Here is a 16,156-nt window from a genome sequence, read left to right as displayed (position 1 = left end):
CTGAGGTAGGGAATGGCTTTATAAAAGCTTTATTTAAAAAGAAAGCTTTTAATGCAAAATGGAAAAGGGTGGGCAGTGAGGAAATGATGTTTTGCAAAGATAGTCATTGATGAAAGGCAGTAAAAAGGCTGCTGGGAGAAGCCTGAATATATGCAGAGTAACAGGTCTGAATGAAATTTGTTTAATGGCATGTCAGAAGAGTTTGTTAGCAAACCTACCAGCTCTTTAATTTCTCTTTCCATATGTTTTTATATATGCATACATATTATGCAGTTCAAAAAGACCCATGACTGGAGAAAAAAATGACAAGAAAAATGTACTAATTTTGGAAATTAAAGAGGACGAGAGTGATGATCCTGGAAATTGCAATCCAACAAAGTGAATGTAGTCTTCATCTCGATAATAAATTAGATTTAAAAAAAAAATCCTGTTAACAGAGGATTACAGAAATGTGGTCAAAAAGTAATGTTGTTTTTTACAGATCAGATCAATCATACCAGACAAACTAGATTGCTTTTGAAAATGGAAATGTTCAACTGGAGGGGGAGAGGAGCAGGGGGGAAGGAGGGAGCTGTAGCATGTAAATTAAACTTTGTATGTAACAATTTTATTAAAATTGCTGGTATGTTTTCTGAGACTTTTTCTTAGAATATGTATATTAAGATTAAGTGGTGTGTGCCCATCCCATTATTATAAAAAAATTAGATGAAGAACTGAAATCAAAGTCTCAGGAATCAATGTGCAGTTTCACGGTTATTAACTTACTTGTTAGTGGATGGATAAACAGAATGAAGAGTTCAGTCCACAGAGGTGGCTGTATTCAGAGGTGCTGAAAGCAAGGGGCATAGGAGAGGCAGTGCAAGGGAGCAGTGAGTTGTGAGAGGTACAGGCACAACATTAAATGAAATACTCTGGGTGAAATGCTAGCTAGACTGTCTAAGAAGGATCTCAAGAACAGAAAGGAGTCAGTGGAAGGAGAAAAGATACCAAAAGAGGCTGGAAAATGGGTAGAAAAACAAGCAAGAGATACAGTCTGACATGACAGCAAAGAAAGGTGTTGCAGTGATCTCGCCTGGTTGGGGACAGTAGAGATAACATTGAGATAACCAGGCACTGGAAACTTGGAATAGGGTCAGAAGGGAGTTCTGCACTGTTATGTGCTACAAATGGTAGATATGTTTCCAAAAAGAACCAGGGAGAAGTGTTTTTAATAGATAAATGGATGACACTGCTGTATTGCTACTTTTTTTTTTCTTAGTTCATGCATTTGCAGATTTTCTTTTGTAATTTTATCACAAAAATCTGTAGACTAAATTATTTAAGGCCAGATTTTTGAAGATGTGTCAATGTTTATTTTGTGTCTGTAAGCATTCAGATCCCTTAAAAAAAATCCCTCAAGCCATGCATGCTATTATGTTTCCCACAGTCCTCACAAAATATCATCTTTGTTCTTGTAAGTTACTGGCTTTTTAAGATGTGCTGCATCTCTCATGTATAAGACCTGAAAAGCCAGGTGCTCCTTCTAATCCACAAACATCTCCTCTGTTTCCTTTTCCTGAGGGAGGCCATGTCACCAGGTGGACTTTCCAGGCCATGTCTATACTTCTGGAGCACAAGTCCTATGACGAGCGGCTGAGGGAGCTGGGGTTGTTTAGTCTGGAGGAGAGGAGGCTCAAGGGAGACCTCATTGCTCTCTACAGCTACCTGAAAGGAAGGTGTGGGGAGCTGGGGGTCGGCCTCTTCTCACAGGTAACTAGCGATAGGACTAGAGGGAATGGCCTCAAGTTGCGCCAGAGGAGGTTCAGGCTGGAAATGAGGAGACATTTCTTCTCAGAAAGAGCAGTCAGGGGCGTGTTGCCCAGGGAGGTGGTGGCGTCACTGTCCCTGGGGTTGTTCAAGGAAAGGCTGGACGTGGTGCTTAGGGACATGGTTTAGTGGGTGACAGTGGTGGTAGCGGGATGGTTGGACCAGATGATCTTGGAGGTCTTTTCCAAGCTTTTATGATTCTATGATTCTCTCCCAAAATCGCAGCTACCAAACATCCCGGTGCCACAGCATGTGCTTTTGGCCTGCCTGCTGTGGATGCTCCCTATCCTTGCTGAGGGAGGCAGTGTGGGTGGAAAGAAGGGAGGCAGGGCGTTTGTAGCTGCCTGTGTCAAATTCGGTGTTTTCTCTGCCTTGGCTGAGGGTCTGTGCCGCAGTGGGAGGGAGCGGAGCCGGGGTTTGCTGGCTGACTTGACGTACGGGTGAGAGCATGAAGCTGCTGGCAAAGGTGTTTTTGATCTTTATGCAGCATTGGCCAGGCTTGAATCCTTACAGCATGATACACAGAAACAAAAACAAAAACAAAAAACAAAAAAAAAAAACAGACAGGGACTGAACCATTGTAGCACTCCAGCATTAGCCCTTGTTTTTAGCAGATTGTATGGCACAAGAGCCTCTCTACCCATCTCTTGCCACTCACAGGGGGGCCAAGACTGTCAGCCATCAGTGCCCGCCTGCCTGAGGAGGCCGCCGCCATGACGGTGGCTGGGCCTTGCGAGCAAGAGGAGTGAGGGAAACGGAGCCCGACTGAAGTGATTAGATACAAAATTGGCAACTTCATCACGCATTACTTTGATGATTACATTTGATTGCTGTTTACTTTTTTACCTGAGAGCCGGCTGCAGAAACACCAGATGGTTATAGTCAGAGTGGGATTTGGAGAGGGCCGTGCAAGCTGTTATAATACAAGGCATGCCCAACTTTCCATCAGAAACGGAGACATCTTGACCTTTGGTATTTTGTTAGAAACAGGCTTTTTTCTCCTTTTTTTTTTTTAAATATTTTAAAAGTGGGTCACTTATTTAAAGAGGTGCAGTTATTTTTAGAGTGTTCTGTAAAATTTGGGGAGGGCCTGACGCTAGCCATTTCCTCTCCCATAGGGATGGGTACCTGAACAACAGCCCAGTGTTGGTTAGCATGTGGGCAGCTCTTCACGCTTTTGAAGACTCGATCAAATAGGTTTGTGGAGGTGGAGCAATAGATGTGCAGGTGTAAATCAAAGCTTGATATACTGAAAGATGGTTATGTGGGCAATGGAGGCCCACATCCCACCTCCTGGTGCTGCAAGGTTTGCAGCACAGACCAAACACATGCAAACACCAGAAGGACTAGGGGATTTGGAGAGGAAGATGTTGAGTGTTTCTGCACCCCCCCCCCCCCCCCTTTTTTTTAAAAAGATTTTCTCATTCCCCTTTCCAAGTGTTTGTGGTAGCTGGAACTGGAAAGGGGAGGTTGTCTGGGGTCACTCAGTCCTAAAGCTGAGGTTTGAAGTAAGCACCTGAAACTGCTAAACTCATATGAAATGGACAGGGTTTGGCATCGTTTGGCAAACCTGTCCTGTCAGTCTGTCTTGAGCTACATCAGTGATATCAGCCTCAAAATCTTGCATGGTTTCACTGACAAAGCTGGGGTTTTTAATGGAGTCATTGGCAAAACTTTTAATACTGCTAAAGCCAGAAGAACCATACTCTGATACTCAAGTTTGATTCCCTGACTCAGTTTCCTCTGCGTACTTGCACAGTGGTCCCATTGCTGGGGCTTCCTCCAGTCTCCCTGCCTTGCCTCCCTTCCCTCAACCCACTCAGATGTAACTATTGCAAGTAATAGTGAAATCAAAGAAAAAATATGTTTCTGTTGATTAACAAGAAGGTTTGCAAAGGATCTTGAACCTGAGCATATAATTGTGGCCATAGATAACAGTGGAGAGCTTTTTTTTTTGCTCTTATGGAAAAGCTATAATGAGTCTGAAGAGAAACTAAGTTGGCATTCTTGCCCAGAAAATGAAGTACAGCAATTGTATGGATTGCTTTTTTATAGAGAGAGTATTAAAACCCAAAATTTGATTTATTAATATTGTGAGAAATATACAGTCTAACAGGAGTCAAGTTTGATATTTTTGGGATTAGAGTCTTTTCTATCAGTAGCAAGTAGATAAAAGCTTTCTGCAACTTGTTTCATTTATCACATGTAATCATTTGATGCTACCGCTTCCTCCATATTAGGTAAAAGCTTTTATAAAACATTCATAAACTTCCTTAGTTATTACTGAATCATAATGAGTGTCTAAACTTACAGATGTTCTGTAGTCTTTTATACTGCGTATGTATCTTTACTCCAGCCTAGCCCTCCAAACTTGCAGAATCATTCTTTTTTTCTGTTTTGGATCATTAGCAATGTGATAGAAATGTGCCCAAGGGGCAAAAAAGAGTACCAGTATCCTGGGCTGCATTAGGCAGAGCATTGCCTGCAGATTAAGGGTGATGATCCTGTTCCTCTGCTCAGTGTTGGTGAGGCTACACCTGGGTGCTGAGTCTCTTTCTGGGCTTAGCAGCAGAAGAGAGACAGGGAGGAGCGGACGAGGGAACTGGAGTTGTTTAGTCTGGGAAAAGGAGGCTCAGGGGAGACCTCATTGCTCTCTGCAACTACCTGAAAGGAAGGTGTGGGGATCTGGGGGTCTAGTGATAGGACTAGAGGGAATGGCCTCAAGTTGCGCCAGAGGAGGTTCAGGTTGGAAATGAGGAGACATTTCTTCTCAGAAAGAGCAGTCAGGCATTGGGACAGGTTGCCCGGGGAGGTGGCGGAGTCACCATCCCTGGGGGTATTAAAGAAGTTGGACATGGTGCTTAGGGACATGGTTTAGTGGGTGATGTTGGTAGTAGGGTGATGGTTGGACCAGATGATCCTGGAGGTCTTTTCCAACCTTAATGATTCTATGAGTCCTGCAAAGGGCCACAGAGATGACTGAAGATCTGTGGGGAGAAGCTGAGAGAGCTGAAACTGCTCTGCCTGGAGAAGACATGGTCCAGGGGAATGTTATCAATGTACATAAGTACATGATGGGAGTGTGGTGATAGAGAATGAAGAATACAAAACCATATTCTCCTCAGAGGCATCCAGTGACAGGAGAAGAAGCAATGGGCACAAACTGAAATACAAGAAATTCCACTTAAACTTAAGAATAAGGGTTTTTTTTGTTTGTTTGTTTGTTTGTTTTTGTTCCTATTCAGGAGACTGAGCACTGGCCCAGGTTGCCCAGAGAGGTTGTATGGTCTCCCTTCTTTGGAGCTTTGGAGATCTTCAGACCTCAAATAGATGCTGTCCTGGGCAACCGGCTCTTCCTGCCCATGGGCTAGACTAGGCAATTTCCAGAAGTCCCTTCCAACCTCAGCTGTTTTGCATTTCAGTGGTATCTGTGATGCAGCAAATGGGGAGCCTGTCCCATAGTTACAAGGGCACCGATTCTGCTCATTGAGCAGCTTGGAGTGAGAGTAGACCATCTACCTATTTCCACTGCAGAACTGAGCAGCTATTAGATGATAACTTGCATTCAGTAATGACATCAAATGGATTTTTAACATGTAAACAAGAAGGGGAAACCAGAGTAACTCATTATTAGAATACGGGTTTGCCTGAAGCAGATTTCCCATGTTAAAGCACTTAAAAGCAAAGACAGAATTTATGATGTGTCAGTAGATTTTAAACCTGAATAGCGTCCAGTTGTTGTAATGGCTACTAATAATGTAAATTATCTAAGTCAGGCTCAGTGTAAAGCAGTAAGTATATCCCGTCCATTCAGACACACTTCTTTTTTTTCTCCCCTTTCCCATTAATATTTTATCCCCTTGAGGAGATGCTTTCAACATATTATGTACACCAGCATACTGTGCTCATGGTATTCCTGGATGTCATTACAAAGAAGCCTGAAGACTGTACCACTGCTCCACTGCCTGTGACGCTAGCTTGGAAATTGCTTGGAGCAACAACAGCAAGTGTCAACAGGGAGCCGTATTAATTATTTGGAATGTGCCTCATAAGAGGAATCAACTGCTTTTATTGCAGCACGAATATTACTTGAAACAGGAAGGTTACTCTAGCTGTTATCGTAATCTATGTGTCATTAACTTTCCGTGTTTAGAAAAAGAGATTAATAACCCTGTAAATTGTTACAGTAAATAGATGAATTATAACAACATGTTTTTATTATAAATAAAAGTTTCTTGATATAGTTACCTCCAAATTGCTGGAGACGAATTGAGTCTTTAGCAACTGGGAAACTGCACAGCAGCGTTGAGAACTGAAAAACTTCCATTCAGGTGAAAGCAATGCCAAGCTCCACAAACCCGTATCTGCAGGTGGGACAAACAGATGCAGTTATAATTCATGCCATACGTCCTTCACAAATTGTTGCGATACAGAAATATTTGCTTCCCTCTCAGCGTAAGATTAACAGATTGAATGGGCTTGAGTGAAATTGCTTGTCTTCTGTGGCATATGGCCTCTTAAGAGAACACCGTGCAAAATGTACATGGTAGTGGTAAAGCAGGTATAGCTTCAGTTCCGAATAGCTACCTGTATCTGCAAGGAAAAAGCAAAAGAAATGGGAGTGTTTTCAACTTTCGATCACAAAAATGATCACTTTCCACAAAATGGAAGTTCATCTTTGTTTTGAATGTCAACGAATGTGAAAAACATGCATTTGAAAAAATACTTGCAAACCTATTCTGAGTCCCATGCCATAAAAATATTGTATGTTTAATTATAGCCCTGATAGATCTCTGCAGGAAACAGTGCCACTAAAACACTTATTTGTCCACAGGGCAGGCTCACCATGGGCAAGTTTCCTATATTGCCCCACCGATCCACCTCGATTCTGATCTGGAGCGACCACCATCTAAGGGTGAGTCAGTGATGCAGTCTCCATGCACATGCATTGCAAAAGAGCCATAGACATGAGTGTATTTCATTCATTTCTTCATAGAGCCTCCACGGCAAAGTTACCATGCTCCATCCAAGGACACTCTCGGGAACAAATTAATTCCTCTGGGACAGTTGTATGAGAGAAGACCATGTCCCATGTGCCGCATTATGTAGCTTTAAATATGCCATCTGTTTCACAAGCCACGTTGCTGCCTCACTACTTTACTTCTGCAGGGAGATGTGTACTTTAGCTCCTGCCCTCTGCCTTTCTCATTTCCTTCCTAATGGTATTGCACAGGGAAAGGGGGCTGGTGGCAGGATGTAGAAAAGCAGATTTCAGCTGCCTTCAGGTGACTGAAGGCACAAAAGGAGTTGCGCGGTGGTTTGGGTTTGGATTCAACCCACATTGACATTGCTTAAGGTTTTTTCTCGAGTTGGTAGAGAGACGTGTCCACTCCAGAGGTTAACTCCAGTTCTAAGTCACTTGATTGCCCTTGGGAGCAACGCTAGTAGCTAGTATATATGCATTGAATCCACAGAGGCCCTGCATAGGTGCCTCTGCTAAGTGGTGAAAATAAAGTGGTGTGAATGCGAGCCTTTGATTTCCCAGTCTGATCTGAAGGATCTTCAGCTGTCTGTGTAGTGATGAACCCTCACTGTTTGCCCTGTGGCCTGGGGAAAGGGACTTGGACCCAGAGTATGCATCCATACTGCCATGTGAAGACGCATATGGTGAGATTTCTTCATCAGCTCCACAAGTGTGTATGAATGGTGTTGCAGTGACAGGAGGGGTACAGGCTTTTCTTTTGTAGTGGTGTTGCTGTCATGCCGCCGTGCTGTAAAGCTGTGAGTAAGTTTGTGTGCGTATATGTTTCTCTAAGTGCTCGCGGTTGAAAAATACATTAATGCAAGATTAATCTGGGTAGACCCACCGTCATTATGTAATATGAAGAAACCTGTCTTCTAAATCTTACTTCTTTGCTAATATTCTGAGACAGAACAACCCTTATATCGGTGAATTGCAGCTGCAACTGCAAACATCCCCCTGCACCTCCAATGGCCCAAGGACTTTGTAGGCTAAATGAAAGCATACTGTTAATGCACTTGGCATGAAAGGCTCCCTTAATTTCAAGTGAGCTTTTCCATCACCATCCCTGTGCCTTGATGTGTAACTCGATCAAGTAAACATTTGCTTTTTTTTTTCCCCCCTTTGTTAAGTGTGAATGCGTGTTTTCTTAGCTGATGCAGTAATGGAAACTAAGGAATTGACTCTGCTGTACAAAAGCAGCCTCAGCACGGTTATTCATCGGTGGTTCCTTTCTCATCTCTGTGAGGTGGAACCATGTGCTGGGTGGCAGAGCCTGGGCATGAGGATGCCAGATTCACAGTCCTCTCTCCAAAGCTGAGCTTGTCATGAGTGAGGCTGGTCATATACAATCTCCTGGCAGTCCACCACCTCCATTCAACTTTGGGTGAGTTACCCTGAGATTCAACACATGCACTTGAGATTGTCAACTTCTAAGCCACTTGGAAAACCTCCAGGTTTGTGATAAAATTTGCTAGCCAGATATTTTAGCAGAGCACTTCAATAACGCAGAGACAGGTGGGACATCCAGCACCTTCTCACTAAAAACTTTTTTGAGGTTGAATGTGATGATTCAGAGCTTACTTAAAATAGGTCAATGTAAATCTTTGCCGTGGGGTCTCGAGCAGTCTATGAAAGACTCAAGGACGATGAAACAGCAGCAAAGATGATGCCATGCCTTGCTTTCTCCAAGGTAAAAGAACTAAAGACTGACAAAAATTTTTAGTAGTCTGCCGTTCACAAGGGCATAGCTACCTCTGTGAGATGGATGCTCCTGCCACCAGGAACAGGGCAAAGTGTGTCAGGCAGAACAGTTGCAGCACTTGAAGAGAAGGTAAAATAGAGTTTATTCAACATAAATGGCTGCATTAACTGCTTCCACTGGGGCATCCCACGCTCCAGCTGAGACATCTTAAAGAAAGGACTGCTTAGAGTGGAAGGAGTGATATTACTGCTGCCACATACCGGAAGAAGGACTTGAATCCCTTGTATAATTTAACAGGAGAAGGCCAGGGAGGCAGCCAGCTCTGAAGACATCAATCCATTAGCTGGTGACTGTGGGGGGTCTTAAAAATGTGGTAATTGTTACTGTCTTCCAGGGAAGAGCAAGGCTTTCTTTCGGCCCAGGGGCATGTACATCTCTTTATGCATCTGCTCACTCATTTCCAGCCTCAGCACCCCAAATCTACTAGGATGTTCTAAAAATCATATTTTTTTTTCTGAGTGTATGAAGGTTATGAGATTTTTCATTTGCTTGTTTGGCTACATTTCCTGACACCATGGAACACACACTCAGGTTATGTTCTAGGCCTTATCTCATAACCACGAGGGCTATTTTAAACAGAGAGGGCAAAAAAAAACTCTATTCTGAAGCTATTGTTGATTCACCACAGTTCCAGTAGCTGGTACTTTAAAAAAAAATGTGAGTTTATGCCAATAATCATTCTCATGCCCTTCATTTCTCTTCCATGTTCCCCCTAGCACTGACTGAACACCATGTACAGGTCAATGTTGCACTTACAGTGGCAGAAAGAAGAAAGGTGGTAGCCACCTTAAAGTTTTAATTATAATAAATGGAAATGAAGCCAGGGTAGGGTTATAAAAACATCTTTCCTTCCCGTATTAAAAATGATACAGATTTAGTGCTGCTGTGGGTCTGTGCAGCTGCAATTCTCAGCTGGCAGATTTATTTGTAACTGCTTCTTCCTTCTCCTTTTTAAAAATTTTATCACTGGTGACATTTACCCACATTGTTTATGCATGCAGTGCATTTTTACCTGCCTTTCAGAGTCCTGATGCTAGTTCTGAATAGAGTATAAACTCCAGTAGTTTACTAGTACATTAGTGTCATCATACATTACAGGGTAATTACTCTGAGCCACTGCTCTGTATAGTACTGCAGTAATGACACCGTAAATCACTTAATAGAAATAAGGTGCTGAATCAGCACTTGAAGCAAGACACTGACTTTTCCCCACCCCCTTTTTAATTTGACGGTGTTTCAAAATTAATTCTATTATACGAAGCACTGTTCACTGTTATTTTTACAGCTCCTCTCATTCTGATGATCCAGATGCAGTTACATTATTTTTGCACAACTGTTTACACCATCTGCATGCAGAATGATTGCAGGGGTAGCCAAGACCTTGCACCACTGGAAATAAGTAAAATGCTGTGACATTGCTGAGGCAACAGTTGTGTCTTCAGCTTCATCATGCATGGTCCTGAAGATACTGCAAGCCGGGACTGTTGGCTGGATGTTGAGGCTAGTACATAAAGAGAAGAAATCTATTTACCTTAGTGAGCTCTATTTCGTGTCCTCCATGAGTAGTTATTAGCTGTTAGTATTTCAGGAGCCTCTTCCTTTCACTCGGGCAGCCCTGTCTTACTGAGCCGTAGATGTTAATCGTTGGTCTGTTGTGACAAACCAGTCAAACTTTTCTTGTACCCGCCAGTTGTGGTCTCCTAGGCTGAGGATTGAACCTACATTTAAAAATGGATCGTTGGTTACTGACAATAGCAAGGAATTTCAGAGAGAAATGGTAATTCTGATACTCTGGCTTAGAAAGGAATTTTATGGAATTATCATATATAGCAATAAATTAAATTTAGAGTTTGGACTCAATTTCTGCCAGGTACTAAAATACAGCGAATAGAGTGAATTAAACTTACTGAATCTACACACTAAAACTATTTATAAAGCTTTATAGAAGCAGATTTTAGTGTATGTGTGGAATCATATTAAACATGAAATATATGCCTGGCTTTTACAGCAAGGCAGTCCAAGAAGCACTCCTACCCTGTTGAGCTAGCATTTTGTAATGGTTTCCTTCAAAGCTGAATCTCAGGAGACAGAGTTGTCTTGGAGATTGATATACTTGAAGTCAGTGTATGTCCAAAATACGAAATTATAAGCAAAACCATTTATTGGTCCCCAGTTCTACAAGTACATAGCAAATAGGAGAGAGAGGTTCTCACCTTTCCGTGCATATTTCTCAAGTGAAGAAGTTGTTCTGGCCCCAGTACAGGCTTTGTTTTTTCTCCTCTAAACCTCGGTTGTGTGGTTCAACCTCCGTAGATGCAGAATCTGTTCCTTTAGGGAATCCTATAGGGCATGGTGTCAGGGAGACAAACAGAAGTTTTGCTGCTTTCTCTGTCTTTCCTCTCCAACTCAGTGGTATGCCCCTTCATGCATTTTTGCTTCAAAAACTGGGCCCACTCTATCACTTATCTTTGCATTTGCAAAGTCTGACGAATAATCAACTGTTCCTGAACATCAGAAGCATTGCAAAATCTTATTACCAAAAATAGATCAGATTTTTGAATGCATGCATTCTGGGTCCTTTTTTTTTTTTTTTTTTTTTTTTTTTCCTTCTTCTTCCTCCCAGAGGTCCCAGAGAGGGTCGATGGCTTTGCAGATGCAGCCCGGTCCTCCTTCCCAGACCCAGGGAAAGGGGGGATCAGGGCAGTGAGGCCCTATGGTACGTCCTGGATGAATTCAAGCTGACACACAGAGTCACGCATCCTGAAACACCCACCCTTCTGCCTTCCTTCCCCAGTTACAGTGCTGTGAGAGAGTTGTGTTGTTTGATGGCCCTGCTCTGAGCTGATGGTGGCCAGATACCTCCTAATTCCAGGCTTTTTCATCATTGGCTTGAGTCCCCCTAATTTACGTAGCTTGGGAATCCTTTACAGTGCCTCTCTGGTTTTCCATGAGGTCTCACTTCTACTTACCTTGCTCCTTCTCTTTAGGGTTAGTTACAGCAATATGTTACCAGCTTCTTAAGGTGAGATTATTTTCCTGCTGTTTTTCAGGAGGGAGTATCCAGCTGAGAGGTTATTTCACTGCTTTAGAGCCAAGATGGGACGATGCATGTACTGGGTTGTAGTCGGGGTCTCCCATGCTCAGGGCCCTCACTCCCTTTCCACCACCTGAGTTTCTGCATAGTCCCTTGCTCTTCCTCCTGTCTCTCTCCTTTGGTTTTCTTTGCTTTTGCTCAGCCTTTTCTCCAGCCATGGCTGCTCTTAGGACTTCTCCTTCACAGCTGCTTTCTGCCCACTGGAGAATCTCATTCCCCCTAAGCTGCAGCAAGCAGCTAGGAAGGAAAACACAGTGTTTTTTCATCGGGTCTGTCCCACATGGCTTTTTAGGCAAGTAGGGTGTATGAGGCATAGAGGTAACTGGTGTTTCACCAACTGAACTGAGAGGCAATCATTCACAGTAAGCTCACTGTAAACCTACTGTCAATGGAAAGGTTTTGCAACAACCATATGTGCAGTGAATTTTCAGTTGCCTTATCTTGAACGCATCTGTGCAGATCCATTTGTTGACTTCTTTGCTGTTTATTTTTCATTTGAACTTGGCTTTTTGTCATGATGGGCTGCTCATTCAAAGCTTCCATGCTGGAGATGAGTCTTCAAACAACTTAATGTGGAGATGGAGGGGTTTTTTTGGGGGGTAGTGTGGTAGATGCAGCCACAGGGATGCGGCTGCCAGGTATGGAGCCTGTTTGAGTTGTGAATATGATTAATTGTGAGCTCTGATAGAAGTATGTGATGCTTTTCCCAGTCTCAGCCACAGCTCTTCAAAAATCTGTCCTCACAGTTCAGATCTGCACTGAAACGTTCATCTGCCTGCAATACACTGATTTCCCTGGAGCAGGCGTCTGCTTTGAACATGGGCCATGCTCAGTATTTATTAATTCCTCATTTAGATAGCATGAATGAGGATAGCTAGTATCCTAACCAGAGTAGCCAGAGCTCCTGGAAACCTTGCAGCGAGCCTGCAATCCTCCTGTTCGCTTGCTATGATCAGCAAGGTCCGCTTTACATCCTGTAGCTATCCATAGTCAGAAAGAGTTAATTGAATGCCTTTTGCCGATTCCTTTTTTACTGTGGTGTTGAACTGTTGCTCTTACTTCTTTGGAATGTGTGTTTTCATTGCAGAGGGGCACCTCAGGGCATTGCTGTTTATTTATAAGATAACAGCATTTTCTCTAGCAGTAAACCGGAGCAAACAAAGTCTCTCAAGGAGGAGTGCTAAATCCTGTATGCTGGTGGGAACTGTTCAAAGTATTTACCACTTGAAAATATTTAAGGAATTGAGGGGAAGAAAGAGTCTGAGTGATGTTTAACACCTTTGCCATTATTCCTACAAATCTTTAAAAAAAAAAAAAAGGCATTATGACTTGCTTTTTTACCTTTTTTTTTTTTAGGAGTTTTTCTATGGAGATCAGCATAGACTATCATTTAAAGATGCTTTGAAATTTTGTTATTTTTTAGGCTGTTTTAAGCTACGGTACAACCTGATGTGTTCGAAGTGGACAGAGATGTCCACCCAGGAGATTCTTTTGACAGTGGGCTTCATTTTCTGTTGTACTGAGTTGTGCCAGTTGCCATCAGCAGGGGAAGTTTTCACCCATCTGACAGTGGCAACAGCTGGAAAGCAGAGGCAGCTATGGCAGTACACCCTCAAGCATCACTAATCCAAAGTGAATGTCCTATTACCAGCTTCAGAAAAAAGCCGTGGAACTAATTCAATGTGGAAAACGAACACGGCACTGCGTACAGCATGAGACTCTTCTCAAACTTCTTTTTTTTCCCTTTTCTGCCAGACTAATTTTTGGCTACACTTCTCTTTCTGAAATATTTATAGGGCAAATAACTGTTTTAAATGAGCAGATGGGGGAGACATAAGACAAGCTGTTAAATTAATAAACATGTGTGGTGCTTTATCAGTAAGGGAGCCCATTTTGGCATTTCTTCTGGATGATTTGTATGGCCTATCACCATTGCACCTGGTGCAGGGACAAGAAATGGGCACTTAATAACCAAACAATGTGCAAACTCCTTCCATTATAACTTCATTATGTCAGATATAATCGTCTATAACTAGATGTCAAATACATAATTTATGTCCAGCTCCCCTGTGGAATAGTGGCCATATGAATGAATGGCCCCATTAATGGGAAGGAGCTTTTACCGTAACTTTTCCCCTCCTGGTACATGGTCCATTTTGTCATCTGGTATTAATTCTGAATCATTTCAGGCCTGTAGAAAAATGCCTGTTATATTTATATTTGTGTAATGGGAGAGGATGGCAAATAAATCATACAAGAGATCAGATTTCAGGTCCACTGATTACTGAAGCCATAGGTATGTTTAAAAGGGAACGGTATCGGTCTGTAGCAATTTGATTGAGAGGCATAACTGGCCTTCATGTTGCCCATTCAGAGAAGTTCAAAAGGCATGCGATGTGAGATAGCACTTCTTATGGGAACTCTCCAACACAAAGGACCTAGCCCCTGGAAAGCAGGGCAACCATGCTGTTTGCATCGTTTTCAATATCTTGCTTCTTGCGTCATGTGCTGCCTATTTGTAGAAGTGCTCCATGACTTATATGACAAAGTATTTCATCATAACTTGAAAAACTAAGGTGGGGCGTATGAGGATGATGTTTTATTTTAAAGGAGTCCTTCAGAAACGTGTTTGCATTAGAGTGGGACATAAGATCCCAGTTGTTGTTTGGGGCAGGACCGGTGGATATTCACAAACAGATACAAATTCAAAGGGTCAGATAGACACAGGTCCCATTGCAGAATTACTTTTATGCATTTTTATGATTTTTTTTTAATATATGGCCTAGTTTGGGTGGTGGAGAACTCTGGTGGAGAACAAATTGATACTCTAAATCTGGGAAGACAGTTAGTTAGCAGTTGAGATAGGAAGCCACCTCTTGTTGCAATGTTGATGTAGTTACTTAATGAGAAAACGGGTTTTATTCTATTGCAGCTACAGAGGTAGTGTTTGTTTTATTCTTCATCAGGTATAAATTTGGATGAAAAATGATCCAGTTAACACCATTTATAATAGCAGATGACTTCTCAGTGTCTGATAGAGTTTTCCATTGACAGCACAAAATGATTTTTAGACTAGATAATGAATGGTATGTTTACCTAACAAAAAATTAATGCTTCCCAGACTTATAACTTGGATTTGTGAGTGGCATGTATGATAAAATATTTGCAGCGGTGGAATATTGCATTACATCTATGACATCTTCTACTGGCAAATATTTTTCTTTATATTTTTCTTTTTCTGTGATTGTTGTTTTAGAGTTTTTATGTCATCAACAAAAGCTGCTAGAAAATTCACTGTATGTATTTAATGAAAATCACTCCCTTGGAAGGTCTTTTCCCCTTACAAAAGAAATGTAAGAAATGTAAGGTTTACTTTAATTCCAGTAAAATCTATGGTATGGAGCTGGATTGGGAATAAAACAGGCTCAGTCCCTCTCATAAATGATGTCCAACTACATTCACCGGTAGCAAATTACTTGACAAAAATGATCCAAAATGACCCTGTGGTCAAGTCTAGATTTGAATATGAGACAAGTTAGGAAAAGCAGCTGATAAAGACTTGGGCTATTCACTAGTGGTATCTGGCTGCCTTCCAATAAAGCATAGAAGTATTTTAGTAGTCAGTCAGTACGTTTGATGTAATCTCATTGAAGTTCGTCAGACTCATGCCTCTCTGGAAAGGCAACCAATTCCTCATACGAGCAAATCATGTTTGGTTCATGCTTGCTGTTGACAGCACAGAGTCAAAAGGGGAAGGAGTTTTCATGTTCATTTGGTGGATCTTCAGAAAGCTCTGCAGTGGGATTTTCTGCAGGTAAACTGTTGTGGGGTTTTTTGTTCCCTTTTATTTTTTTTACACTATTTGACACTCGGAATCATTTTGGGTTGAATCAGAAATTGTTGAGAAAAAATGAGATATTTCCACCACAGAGTCAATGGTCTGATCCCTTCTAACATTTTGGCTCTTGAATTTCCTTAAGGCAATTTGATTCTTCACTTTTTATATTGCTGTGTACAGGGGAATTCTGGTGACGTGTTATAATCCATTCAGAGGGAATTTATTTCCATGAATTGGGTACCCAGCTCTTGAAGTGTGCTTTTGGAAATCCCAGTTTTAATAAATGCATACTACATACTGATTAACAGATAAACATTATGTAGACCTGTTGTTAAGATTGTAACTTGGCTCTCTCTTAAGACGTCTCATTATTTAAGACTTTCAGCCAAGTCACTTTGGCTTGATAACTGCAATATTTGCTCAGAAGACAAGGACTGCTGTCCTCTAGATCCAAATGGTTTGTTATTGCCTTCAAATTGGTTCAATGTTTTTCGTTCTGGAAAATTGATGGAAAACAGTATTTAAAAGATCTTGATTACCTTTGAGAAGGGAGATTATGGTTCATAAGATGTAATTATAGGAGTTAGAAGGACGTGAGGGCACGATCCGGGCCGTGGGGCTGTTGGCCAAGTT

General features: G+C 41.9%; 1 protein-coding gene across 21 annotated transcripts in view; it reads left to right on the top strand.

Moving 5' to 3' along the window:
• Positions 1-16,156, top strand: part of ADGRL3 (adhesion G protein-coupled receptor L3) — a 535,525-nt gene that overhangs the window by 379,481 nt on the left and 139,888 nt on the right. For 20 of the 21 annotated variants that reach the window (XM_048067842.2, XM_048067821.2, XM_048067817.2 and 17 more), the window contains one exon: positions 6,641-6,721. The exons of the other annotated variant lie outside the window; for it this stretch is intronic. In XM_048067842.2, the coding sequence (XP_047923799.2) occupies positions 6,641-6,721 (81 nt within the window). The remainder of the gene's footprint in view (positions 1-6,640; positions 6,722-16,156) is intronic. 21 annotated transcript variants of the gene reach the window in all.

The sequence above is a fragment of the Anser cygnoides genome, chromosome 4 (genome assembly GCF_040182565.1).
Source record: "Anser cygnoides isolate HZ-2024a breed goose chromosome 4, Taihu_goose_T2T_genome, whole genome shotgun sequence".
Taxonomy (NCBI): domain Eukaryota; kingdom Metazoa; phylum Chordata; class Aves; order Anseriformes; family Anatidae; genus Anser; species Anser cygnoides.
Note: the sequence above shows the minus strand (reverse complement) of the source record. Positions and strands in the feature narration are given on the sequence as shown.